The sequence below is a fragment of the Hypanus sabinus genome, chromosome 2, assembly GCF_030144855.1.
Source record: "Hypanus sabinus isolate sHypSab1 chromosome 2, sHypSab1.hap1, whole genome shotgun sequence".
NCBI classification, from domain to species: Eukaryota; Metazoa; Chordata; class Chondrichthyes; order Myliobatiformes; family Dasyatidae; genus Hypanus; species Hypanus sabinus.
Window position 1 is genome coordinate 174,076,832 of NC_082707.1, and position 13,810 is coordinate 174,090,641.

General features: G+C 40.3%; 1 protein-coding gene across 4 annotated transcripts in view; it reads left to right on the top strand.

The window, feature by feature from the left end:
- The window catches only part of ptpn21 (protein tyrosine phosphatase non-receptor type 21), a 79,377-nt gene that overhangs the window by 14,162 nt on the left and 51,405 nt on the right, over window positions 1-13,810 (top strand). For 3 of the 4 annotated variants that reach the window (XM_059959671.1, XM_059959679.1, XM_059959663.1), the window contains exon 2: window positions 5,649-5,961. The exons of the other annotated variant lie outside the window; for it this stretch is intronic. In XM_059959671.1, coding sequence (XP_059815654.1) covers window positions 5,782-5,961 — 180 coding nt within the window. In that variant the 5' untranslated portion in view covers window positions 5,649-5,781. The remainder of the gene's footprint in view (window positions 1-5,648; window positions 5,962-13,810) is intronic. 4 annotated transcript variants of the gene reach the window in all.

Sequence of the window (13,810 nt, forward strand, 5' to 3'; positions counted from 1 at the left end):
TGGTCTTGTTTGTCTGGTCGATATGGAGCTCCTTTCCGGGGAACGTGCTAAGACGGTAGCGCAATATTAATACACAGCAGCCTCTCCGGACTCTGGATTGGGAATTGCCAAACGTTATGTGGATTTTCTGGTGTAGTCTGTTTTGTCATATGCTTTTGTGATATCATTCTGGAGGAACATTGTCTCATTTTTTTTTAACGCCATTGCATTTGTGGTTTCTAAATGACAATAAACTGAATCTGAATCTGATTCACCCACTCTAAAACTTTTCTTCCAGTTCTGGCCACTGGTATGTTTTCCTGCGGTTTGCACATTTGTCTTTGGCATTTCCCTCAGCGTGTCCTCTGCTTTTCTCCACTCTCTCACTTGTTTCTCATTTACACTAAACTTCTTAGCAGCTGCAGAATTATTTGTTCCTTTAGCAAAATCCACAACCTTCAGCTTGAAGCCAGCATCGTATCGCATTCAATTTAATCTTTTATACATGGCGGTCGCAAACTCAATACTGAGTAGACGTATTGATCCCGCCACCCCATATTATGTTTTAACGAGATTACGATGGGCGCTAAATAGTTTTGCGGGGGTTACAATTCTAAGGATTCTTTACCATTGGAGACCTAATCCAAGATTTCCCTCCCTGATTTATTTATTAAGAATTTGCTTATAATGCTCTACAATGTGTAGGCCTGTTTTCTTAGCAGGTACTGGTTCACAAAATTTCCCGGTTCCGGATCCAGCAAAGCTGAGTACCGGCATGTGAGATCTTGTGAACTTTTCTGGTTAAATCAAAAACCTCTACAAAAGGGGTCAGCTTATACAAAGGTAACATGAAAATGGCACTCTTTTAACCTTGAAAATGGGGAGTTGGCTTATACTCCGGAATATACGGTAAGCCATTTTTCTTAGAGCTTGTACAAACTAAATTTGCAAAAGTAGTTAGGTGTATGAGAGAATTGTGTCCAGTGCAATACTTTAAGGAGCCAACCGGCGGAACAGCTGTCAATGCTGTTGCCTCACAACTTCAATAACCTGGATTCAATCCTGATCTTGGGTGCTGTTGTGTGAGTGAGAACATTCTGTCTCTGACTGCAAGTATTTTCTTTGGGTGCTCCAATTTCCTTCCACATTCCACAAATGTGTTGGTTGGTGGGTGAATTGCCTATCTTAAATTGTCCTGAGTGTACTGTAGGCAAACAGGAGAATTGAAGAGAGTGGTGTTGACAGAAATGAGAGAATTGATCACAGGAAAGTAAGTGGGGAAATGGAACCAATAGGAATGGTTTTTAAGTTTCAGCTTGGGCATAAAACATGTATAATGCAGAACACATACAAAAATATATAGCATGCCTAGTACATTATTTAAGATGCAAGTTTAATGGTATACCAACATGACAATTTTTAATTTTACAAGTATTTATTCCCCCCCCACCACCACATTTCTATTCAACCTCTATAGAACCTTTCCTCATTGATCTTTTGGTACAACTGTATTAAGTCTCTGGCCTCTTTCAGTTTACCAGTTATTGTTAACTGAATGGCCCGTTAGTCATTTCGTGAAACAATTGGAAGTTGACCATACTGCTGTGGATCAATGTCTTTGTAGGTCAGACTATGTAAAGGTATATATACTTCCTTCATCAAAGGACACCAATGAACTAAATTGCTTTTTGTTATAAGTTGGTGATATTACAAAGTTGTCTTTTTAAAATTTTTATCTATTAGAGTAAAGCTCCAATATGTTTGGGATTTTGCTGAATTTTCAGAACCCTTAACTCCCCAACACATACCCTAATTCACTTTTTAAGATGTTTAACCAAGTGAGTTTAACAGGAGTATGGAAGCCAGGATTCCTTTGATTTGCAAGAGACCATGACAGACCATGAGCCAGATCCCAGACCATCAGGTTATTGGAATTGTTAGTGTATTATCAGCTTTACTATGGAATATGAACTTCCTCTTAATTTTATAAGTCTAGACTTATGGAAAACTATTCTATTTCAGCATTGTACTACCCATTTCTGTATTTGAACTCTTTATTCTGTACCTGTCAGAAAATAAATACTGACAAACTTTGAGATTTGTACATTCTATTGAAACTTCTAAAAACTTGAAAGGTATTCTATCTATGACCAAGTGGAAAGGATAAGACTGATCTTACCAAGAAGAGGCCTGCAAAATGAGAAATTTTAAAGAACCATCCAGGAATTACTATAAATTAATGAATAATTTAGATGTTGATATTAATCAAAGTGAACTTTTAATGAAATAAAAAATTCTAAGATAACATAAGAGGAAAAACTGAACTACTTAAACTATGAAAGTAGGAGGAGAGCAGCAGAAATAAATGTTGAACTCATTGTTGCAGAGGCAAAAAAAAATCATGGGGAGTGTGGAAATGGCACTGTTTAGCTATAAACATTGAACAAATCCCCTGTACCTTGTAGAAAATGCTAATTGAACGAGAAGTAGTGATAAGCCAAGGATATAACAAAAATGAGAAGCTTACAGCTTTGCTGTGATGCCACGGAGATGAGGATGAGCTAAGGGAAAACCAAATGTACAGCTGCAAATAAAAGTTTGTGAACCCTTTACAATTACCTGGTTTGTCTGCATAATTTCTCATAAAACGTGGTCTGATATTCTTCATCTAAGTCACAATAATAGACAAACACGATCTCCTAAATTAAATCTCACAAACAATTGTACTACTCATCAATACTGAGTACACTATTAAACTATCACAGTTTAGGTTCACAAAAGTATGTGAACCTCTGGGGTAACGCCTTCTGCAAAAGCTATTTAAAGTCAGGTGTTCCAATCAATGAGATGAGAATGAGATGGAGGTGTGGAATGTAGAGCTGCCATGCCCTCTTTTTTTAAAAAAAGACACAAAGTCAAGTTACTGACAACCTGCTCTTCTCAAGAAAGATCTTTTAATGTGCACCATTTCTCAATCAAAACATCTTTCAGAGGACCTTAGAAGAAGAATTGTAGAGCTGGATGAAGCTGGAAAAGGCTACAAAAAGCATTTCTAAAGACCCGAGTGTTCAACAGTCCATAGTAAGAGCATTTGTCTACAAATGGAAGAAATTTAGTACTGTTGCCCCTCTCGCTAGATCACACCAAGAGCACAAGGTGCAATGCTGAAGGAGGTAAAAAAGAACCCAAGAGTAACAGCAGAAGACCTGTAGAAATCTCTAGAACTTGCTAAAGTCTTTGTTCATGTGTCCACTAAAAGAAAAACACTGAACAGGAATGGTGTTTATGGAAACCACAGGAAACCACTGCTCTCCAAAAAAAAATTGCATGTCTCAAGTTTGCGTATGTTCCATAATGTTTCTGGGACAATGTGAAGGACAGAAGAGACAAAAGTTGAATTTTTTGACAGAAATGCATGCTGCTATGTTTGGATGAAAAAGGGCACAGCACACCAGCACCAAAACCTCATCCCAACTGTGAAGCATGGTGGAAGGAGTACAGGTGGCCCGTTTTTCAAATGTTCGCTTTACAACACCTTGGTGTTACGAAAGACCTACATTAGTTACTTGTTTTCACTGTTAACAAAAAAAGACAGCGTGTGAAAAAGGTAGCGTGGGGAAAAAGACAGCGTGCACTGAGCAGCAAAGCTCCTCCCCCGGAACTGCATTCTAGCTGGCATTACTTAAACTCATGCCTGTGAGCAACTGTGCTTTATGTTGATTTATTTTGTGCATCCGTTAGCAAAATGAGTTCTCCGGTATCGGAAAAGCCTAAAAGAGCGTGTAAGGGTGTTACAGTTAGCATACAACTAGATATAATAAAGCGCTTCGATCAAGATGAACGAAGTAAGGATATAGTGAGTTTGGCTAAAGGTTTGTGGAAGTTGACGAAGATGATGTTGAAAAGGTTTTGGCATCCCATGACCAAGAACTGATTGATGAAGAGGAAAGGATAACAATTGAAACCGAACACAGTAGCGAACGGACTGAAAGTGAAGTCATCCAGGAACTGAATGCGAAGCAATTACGTGAGATTTTCGCTGCGATTGACAACGCTGCAATGATTGCAGAAAAGTATGACTTTAATTTTGAAAGAGTACGTAGGTTTAGGGCATATTTGCAGGATGGTTTGAGTGCTTACAAAGAAATGTATGCCAGAAAAATGTGCGAGGCTAAGCAGTCTAGCATACTATCGTTTTTCAAGCTTTCCACATTAGCCACAGCAGATGATGAACCAGGCAGACATAGAAGAAGGTGACCTGCCTGCCCTGATGGAAACAGATGACGATGAGATGACACCCCAGTCTCCTCTACCTCCCACCTCCCCAACCTCCGACGACTCAGCCTAACACACCATCATTAGTGTGCTCGCTGTCTTCCCGAATCCAGTAAGTGAAACTACACTGTACATAGATTATTTCTATTTTATATAGGCTGTGTATTTTTGTGTTGTTTGGTATGATTTGGCAGCTTCATAGCTTAAAGGTTACTGGAAAGACTGCTTCTGCCGACAGCGCTTGCGCCGAGTGTTTTTGCCGCGAGTGCTGCCGACAGCGTAAATGTGAGATTTTCGCTATGCTAGACAGTGCTGCAATAATTGCAGAAAAGTATTCCTACTTTATATTAGCTGTGTATTTATCAGATCATTCCTGCTTTTACTGTATGTTACTGTTATTTTAGGTTTTATGTGTTACTTGGCATGATTTAGTAGGTTATTTTTTGGGTCTGCGAACGCTCACAGATTTTTCCCATATAAATAAATGGTAATTGCTTCACTTTACGACATTCTGACTTACGAACCATTTCATAGGAACGCTGTACCTTCAGATAGCGGGGCAAACCTGTATCATGGTTTAGAGCTGCTTTGCTGCCTCAGAGCCTGGGCAGCTTGCCATTGTTGAGAGAACAATGACTTCAAAGTTGCATCAAGACATTTTATTGGAGAATGTCAGGGTGGCAGTCCGTCACCTGAAGCTTAATAGAGGTTGGATAATGCAACAAGACAGTGATCTGAAACACAAGTAAATCGACAACAGGATGGTTTAAAAAAAGAAAAAGTGAATGTTTTGAAATGGTGAAGTCAGGGTCCAGACCATAACCCAATTGAGATGCTGTGGCATGACCTGAAGGATGCTATTCATACAAGGTACTCCAGAAATACTGATGAACTGAAACAGTTCTGTATAGAGGAATGGCTGAAAATTTCTCTTACCATTGTGCAAGTCTGTTCAGCAGCTAGGAAACATTTGGTGGAGGTTATTGCTGATAAAGAAGGTTAAATACAAATTTAACCTCATTAAATACAAATATTCACGTGCTTTTTCCCATGACTGTGGTTAAACAATGTGCTTGATAAAAACATAGGAAGTACAATTGTGTGTTATTAGTTTAGGTAGATTATGTTAGTCTATTATTGACTTTTAAATGACGATCAGACCACATTTTGAGTAATTAATGCAAAAAGCCAGGTAATTGCAAAGGGTTCTCAAACATTTTCTTGCAACTATATATACCTCTACCCCATAATATTTTTCTTGTCTTTGTCATCAGATACAAACACTCTCATAGTTAACTTTACTCCAATGACATTAGAGGTTCAATTTATCATTTCCCTGAATGAATGGGAGATTGTACTTTTGTTCATTCATCCTTTTGCTTTTTGTTTTACAGAGCAATGCTTCCCAGAGACAAGTGGATAAATCTTTCTCTTATTGCTGCTGGATGACTTCTCTGTGAAGTAGAAATAAATTTAAAAGCCAAAAGAGGAAAAAGTACAAGGAGTTTGAAGTAACCGTACTTTGTCATGCCATTACCTTTTGGGATAAAATTAAAAAGGACGCGACGATATACCGTCTCCAGTAAGAGTTGTTTGGTTGTACGGATCCAGCTGTTGGATAATGGATTTTTGGAATTTACTCTTTCTGTTGAAAGTACAGGTCAAGAATGCTTGGAAGCTGTTGCACAGAGATTAGAGCTAAGGGAGGTAAGTTGCTTTGTTGTCGGCCTATGAATAATCAGGGCAGTATTTTGACTTAATTCAGCAGTGCCAGTTCTTTTTTGAGTTTTTGGTAAAATAGTAATGGCCACTAGCTGCCACTAGGTGGCCAGTGTTCAATCTTGATTGAGCACTGAAGTATAATGCATGAACATACAGGAAAAAACACGAATGTTTTTGTATAGATATTTTAGGAATGCACTGTTCAACATTTTTAGTTTCTTTTTGAGTTAAGTCTGCTCAAAAATGCTTCAAGGGGCTTAATGCTTGGGTTATATCAGGAAATTCCAATAATTTTCTTGGTTTTGTTCTCGCACTTCACAACAAAAGGGTAAATTCCTAAACATTGATTCTCTTCAGAATGATGACGCACTGTTTAGGGCATAGGTGTCAAACTCAAGGCCCGCGGGCCATATCCGGCCCGGCATACAATTATATCCAGCCCGCGAGATCATTTTAGATAGATCTATTATTTTAATTATTAATGGCCCGGCGATATGAAGCCTATGATTGTAAGTTAATACCAATCATAAAAATAATGCTTGCTCAGCAGTCTTCTTCATAAGAAACGGAATTTGTAAAGTGAAACACTTTGTAGTTATAGCAGAGACTGAGACACATGAGAACAGGCTGAAAAAACGGAGGCAACGAAAGCTGCGTTCGCACACGCCTGACTGATCCGGTCCGCATGAAGCTGCATTTTGCCTAATCCGGCCCGTGACCTAAAATGAGTTTGACACCCCTGGTTTAGGGAAATAGGATGATTGGGTCTGTGAAATAAAATGTACTGAAAATCAAGTACCAGGATTAAATTTAGTAAGGACACCTATTTTACAGATTAATTAAACATTTTTCAGGGAATCTTTATTGATGCAGGAACAAAAGGGAAATATCAAGTAATATTACATTAATTCCACATGTTAGTTCCATCTTAGTGTTGTCAACACATTGATGTTGGGATCTCTAGCTCATTCTTTCAGGTCATTTACAAGCAATCTAAATCCAGTAAGCCCACCACAAATCCTTAGGGGATAGTGCTATTCGCATTATAGCAATATATGTGTACTCTTTATACTTACAGAGTTTCCTACCTCCTAACTAATTTGTTATTCAAGTCAATAAGTAGTTCAGTTTCACATGCTCTTTTGTCATATGACATGTGAAATCCTGTATATCTTTTGGAAATGCATAAAAATGACATCTGCAGGCATTTCTCCTTTTAATGTTAGCTCCTTACCCATTTGACTCAGTAATGATTTGTCCATTGTAGCACACGCTGGATTTCTTTGAGTTCAGAGTCATCTAAATACTTAATACTGGCACTGAGCCTGGCGTTGTTGTGCAGGAGGGAAGGAGAAGAGGAATGTGGTGGTCATAGGGGATTCCATAGTCAGGGGAACAGACAGGAGATTCTGTGAGCCTCATAGAATACCTGCATGGTGTGTTGCCTCTCTGGTGCTAGGGTACGGGATGTCTCGGATTGGGTCCAGAATATTCTGAAGGGAGAAGGCGAGCAGCCAGCTGTCTTGGTACATGCTTGGTACCAATGACATAGATAGGAAAAGGGAGGAGGTCCTGAAGAGAGATTTCTGGGAGTTAGGAAGGAAGCTGAGAAGCAGGACCTCCAGGGTAGTAATCTCAGGATTGTTACCTGTGCCACGTGCTAGTGAGGGCAAGAATAATAGGATAAGGCAGATGAATGCGTGGCTGAGAGACTTGTGCAGGGGGCAGGGCTTCAGAGTCTTGGATCATTAAGATCTCTTCTGGGAGAAGTATAACCTGTTCAAAAAGGACGGGTTACACCTTGAACCCGAAGCGGAACAATATCCTGGCGGGAAGGTTTAATAGACACATACAAACACGCTGGAGGAGCTCAGCAGGTTGGGCAGCATCCATGAAAATGAGCAGTGAACGTCTTGGGACGAGACTCTTTGTCAGGATCCTTCGGTCTTGATGAAGGGTCTCAGCCCGAAATGTTGACTGCTCGTTTCCATGGATGCTGCCCAACCTACTGAGCTCCTCCAGCGTGTTTGTATGTGTTGATTTGACCACAGCATCTACAGTGTACTTTGTGTTTACCAAGGTTTAATAAAGCTGTTAGGGAGTGTTTGGCAGGAGTATGGGAACCGGAATGATGGAGTGGAGGAGGAGGAAAACAGAAATAAATCTAAGATAGTGAGCAGTAAAGATGTCAGGAAGGACAGGCAGATGATGGGGCAAATTTGCAGCCATTGGGATGAGTTGCAGTGCAATCAATGCAAGAAGTACCAAATACTAGACTTAAGGTGTTATACTTAAATGCATGCAGCATAAGGAATAAGGTGGATGATCTTGTTGTACAGCTACAGATTGGCAGGTATGATATTGTAAGGCCATCACTGAGACATGGCTAAAGGATGCATGTCTCTGGGAGCTGAACATCCAAGGATACACTGTGTATCAGAAGGATAGGCAGGTAGGCAGAGGGGGTGGCGTGGCTTTATTGGTAAGAAATTATATTAAATCATTAGAAAGAGATGACATAGTATCAGAAGGTGCAGAATCTTTGAGCTAAGAAATCGCAGGGGTGAAAGGACCCTGATGGCAGTTATATACAGGCCTCCTAACAGCTGCAGTGATGTGGACTACAAATTACAACAGGAAATTAAAAAGGCTTGCCAGAAGGGCAGTGTTATGATAATTGTGGGGAATTTTAACATGCGAGTGGATTGGGAAAATCAGGTTGGCACTGGATCTCAAGACAGAATTTGTAGAATGTCGATGAGATGGCTTTTTAGAATAGCTTGTTGTTGAGCCCACTAGGGGATCAGCTGTACTGGATTGGGTATTGTGTAATTAGAGAGATTGAGGTGAAGGAACCCTTAGGAGGCAGTGATCATAACATGATTGAGCTCACTGTGAAATTTGAGAAAGAGAAGCCGAAATCCGATGTGTTGGTATTTCAGTGGAGTAAAGGAAATTACAGTGGCATGAGAGAGGAACTGGCCAAGGTTGACTGGAAAGGGACACTAGCGAGAAGGATAGCAGGGCAGCAGTGTCTGGGGTTTATGTGAGAAGTGAGGAAGGTGCAAGACAGATATATTCCAAAGAAAAAGAAATTTTCAAATGGAAAAAGGATGTAACCATTGATGAGAAGTCAAAGCCAAAGTAAAAGCAAAGGAGAGGGCATACAAGGAAGCAAAAATTAATGGGAAGACAGAGGATTGGGAATTTTTTTAAAGCTTACAAAAGGAAACTAAGAAGGTCATTAAAAGGGAAAAGATGAACTATGAAAGGAAGCTAGCAAATAATATCAAAGTGGATACTTAAAAAGCTTTTTCAAGTATATAAAGAGTAAAAGTCAGGTGATAGTAGATATAGGACCGATAGAAAATGATGCTGGAGAAATTGTAATGGGAGATAAAGAGATGGTGGAGGAACTGAACAAGTATTTTGTATCAGTCTTCACTAAGGAAGACATCAGCAGTATACCGGACACCTGAGGGTGTCAGGGAGGAGAAGTATGCGCAGTCATAATTATGGCAGAGAAAGTACTCAGGAAGCTGAATAGTCTAAGGGTAGATAAATCTCCTGGACCAGATGGAATGCTGCCTCGCGTTCTGAAGGAAGTAGCTGTGGAGATTGTGGAGGCATTAGCAATGATCTTTCAAAAGTCAATAGATTCTGGTATGGTTCCAGAGGACTGGAAGATTGCAAATGTCATTTTGCTATTTAAGAAGGGGGGCAAGGAAGCAAAAAGGAAATTATAGACCTGTTAGCTTGACATCGGTGGTTGGGAAGTTGTTGGAGTCGATTGTCAGGGATGAGGTTATGGAGTACCTGGAGGCATATGACAAGATAGGCAGAATTCATTATGGTTTCCTTAAAGGAAAATCCTGCCTGACAAATGTATCACAATTCTTTGAGGAAATTACAAGTACGCTAGACAAGGGAGATGCAGTGGATGTTGTGTATTTGGATTTTTAGAAGGTCTTTGACAAGGTGCTGCACATGAGGCTGCTAAACAAGATAAGAGCCCATGGAATTACGGGAAAGTTACATATGTGGATAGAGCACTGGCTGATTGGCAGGAAACAGAGTGGGAATAAAGGGATCCCATTCTGGTTGGCTGCCGGTTACCAGTGGTGTTCCACAGGGGTCTGTTGAGGCTGCTGCTTTTTACGTTGTTTATCAGCGATTTGGAGTATGGAATAGATGGCGTTGTGGCTAAGTTTGCTGCTGTTACAAAGATAGGTGGAGGGTCTGGTAATGCTGAGGAAGCAGAGTCTTGGATAGATTGGGAGAATGGGCAAAGAAGTGGCAAATGAAATACAATGTTGGAAAGTGTATGGTCATGCACTTTGGTAGAAGAAATAAACGGGCAGACTATTATTTAAATGGGGAGAGAATTCAAAGTTCTGAGATGCAACGGGACTTGGGAATCCCAGTGCAGGGTACCCTTAAGGTTAACCTCCAGGTTGAGTCGGTGGTGAAGAAGGTGAATACAATGTTGGCATTCATTTCTAGAGGAATAGAGTATAAGAGCAGGGATGTGATGTTGAGGCTCTGTAAGGCACTGGTAAGACCTCACTTGGAGTACTGTGTGCAGTTATGGGCTCCTTATTTAAGAAAGGATATGCTGACATTGGAGAGGGTTCAGAGAAGGTTCACTAGAATGATTCTGGGAATGAGAGGGTTAACATATGAGGAACGTTTGACCGCTCTTGGACTGTACTCCTTGGAGTTTAGAAGAATGAGGGGGAACCTCAAAGAAACATTTCGAATGTTGAAAGGTATGGACAGAGTGAATGTGGTAAAGTTGTTTCCCATGGTGGGGGAGTCTAGTATGAGAGGGCATGACTTAAGGATTGAAGGGCACCCATTCAAAACAGAGATGTGAAGACATTTTTTTTAGCCAGAGGGTGGTGAATCTGTGGAATTTGTTGCCATGGGCGGCAGTGGAAGTCAAGTCCTTGGGTGTATTTAAGGCAGAGATAGGTGGGTATCTGAGTAGCCAGGGCTTCAAAGGTTATGGTGAGAAGGCGGGGGAGTGGGACTAAATGAGAGAATGGACCTGCTCATGATAAAATGGTGGAGCAGACTCATTGGGCCGAATGGCCGACTTCTGCTCCTTTGTCTTATGGTCTTAATTACTTTGTCTGAATAAGTTTGTTGTAGTTTTCCTTCAAGATGTTTATCTGTTGGGCCTGCACTTTCTCAGTGGAGTGAATAATGGATCATCAGTGACCGTATTCTGATGTAAGGAGCAGTTTCTCTATCATTGGAATCCTGTTGGATATGGCCTAAGCAATCCTTAGGGTCTTGAAGTTTTACCATTTAAGACTGGTTGTGGCATCACTTGGTTCACTGTTTTTGTTGGTAGCTTTTGCTATAGTAATATGGTGTCATGAGAATTAATGTCAGGAAAACAGAAGAGCTGGTTATTGACCTCAGGAAGGGAGTGATATCAATAGTAGTGAGAGGGTTGAGAGTTAGAAGTTACTAGGAGTGAACATCAGCATTAGCCTGTCCTAGTCCAATCTTGTTGATGTCGACAAAAAACATGTCTACCAGCACCGCTCCTTCCTCAGGAAACTAAATAAATTTGGCATGTGAACTTTGCCTCATTAATTTTAATCTGTGGAAATCTTACCCAGGTGCATCATGGCTTGGTATGGCAACTACTCTGCCTGTGGCTGCAAGAAACAGCAGAGAATTGTGGATACAGCTCAGCACATCTGGAGACTAGCCTCCCTTCGATAGATTTTGTCCACATTTCTTGTTTCAGTAAAGCAGCCAGCATAATCATAGACAACCACCCCTCTCCTTGGATATTTTTTTCCCCCTTCCCATTGGGCAGTACATACAAAAGGCTGAGAACACGTATCACTAGGATCAAGGACAGCTATCCTACACTTAAAAGCCTATTGAATAGTTCTGCAGGGCAGTAAGATGGACCGTTGACCTTGCCCTTTCTGCCTATCCGTGTACACTTTCTCTGTGCTGTAACACTTTATTCTGCACTGTTATTGTTTTACCCATGTACCACCCTAATACACTGCTGTAATGAATTGATCTGTATGGATGGCATGAAAGACAATATTTTCACCTTACCTGGGTACATGTAACAGTAATAGTAAATTAATAATAAACCAATTAATAGCACATAGTCCAATGAAGTAGATTTGTCATATTGATACTTATAATTCTTTTAAAAATTTCTAGTTCAAATATCATTTGTATCTCTCATTAAGGGCTCCCATTGTTCATGACATTTTCATCTTTACGTTTTTCAGTTAGTTATTTTCAGGAATTTGGAAGGTGGCAAGGTTAACATTTATTTTTTGCATTCCCTGAACTGCTACATTTGTTTTGGTGAATTTATTCCCACAGTGTTGTTGGATAGTGAGCTTTGTTATTTGCATCCATTGGCCTTGAAGGAATGGTAATATATTTCCAACTGAAGGTATTTCCTACTTGCCAGGAAAAAAATACAGGTGGCGTTGTTCCTATGTGCCTGCTGTCCTATGGGTTTCTGGTGGTCCTAGATTTAGTTCTAGATAGTGTTCGCCTCTATGTCTTATTTCAGCTTGATGGTCACCCGTGACTTGTTCCTGGAATTTTGCTCTTTGTTTTTGTGTTTTGAACAGCACAATAATGATTTTGGAGCCAACTATTGCTGATAATACTAAACTGTAAATGACTACACACAAAAAATACTGGAGGAACTCAGCAGGCCAAGCAGCATCTATTTAAGAGTACAGTTCGCATTTCAGGCAGAGTCCCTTCCTCAGGACTGGAGGGATAAAAGAATTGGAGTTAGAGTTAAAAGTGGGGGAGGGGAAGAAGAAACACAAGGTGGTAGGTGAATCTGGGAGGGGGGAAGGATGGAGTAAAGAGCTGAGAAGTTGATTAGTGAAAGAGGTACGGGGCTAGAGAAGGGGGAATCTAATAGGAGGGGACAGAAGACCATGGAAGAAAGAAAAGTGGGGTAGGAACACCAGGGAATATGGGCAAGGAGATAGGGAAATGCTGAAAGGGGGTAGTCATTACTGGAAGTTTGAGAAATTGATGTTCATGCCATTAGGTTGGAGGCTACCCAGATAGAATATAAGCTGTTGCTTCTCTAACCCGAGTGTGGCCTCATCGTGACAGCCATGGATTAATGTGTCAGAATGGGAATGGGAGGTGGACTATGTCAGAATTGGAATACTCATTTTGTGTGTGTTGCTTGGATTTCCAGCATCTGCAGATTTTCTCTTGCTTGTGATTGGTAAGTGGCTAATTGATGAGGAAAATGCTGCTTGATTCTACTCTCATGGGTATATTCCACAAATGAGTTAGTGACAAAGGTAGATCAATGGGGTGGTGATTAGCTGGCTTCTATTTGGCCTGCTTTATATGGACTGGTATATTTTCTGCATTGGTAAATTGGTTTATTATTGTCGCGTACTGAGTTGCAATGAAAAACTGTATCCTGTCCTTACAGGTCAATTCCTTACAACAGTGCATTGAGGTAGTACAGGGTAAAACATTACGAGTGCAGAATAAAGTGTTATTGTATGGAGAAAGTGCAGCTAGATGTTGAGGTGCAAGGTCATAATCACATAGATTGAGAGGTCAAGAGTCCATTGTATTGTTCTAGGGCAGGGGTTGGCAACCTTTACCAGTGAAAGAGCCATTTGGACCCGTTTCACACAGAAAAGAAAACACTGGGAGCCACAAAACCCGTTTGACATTTAAAATGAAATAACACTGCATACAACGTTTTTTTTGTCTTTCTGCTATGTATAAACAAACTATAATGTGTTGCATTTATGAAATCGATGAACTCTTGCAGAGAAAATGAAATTAAATT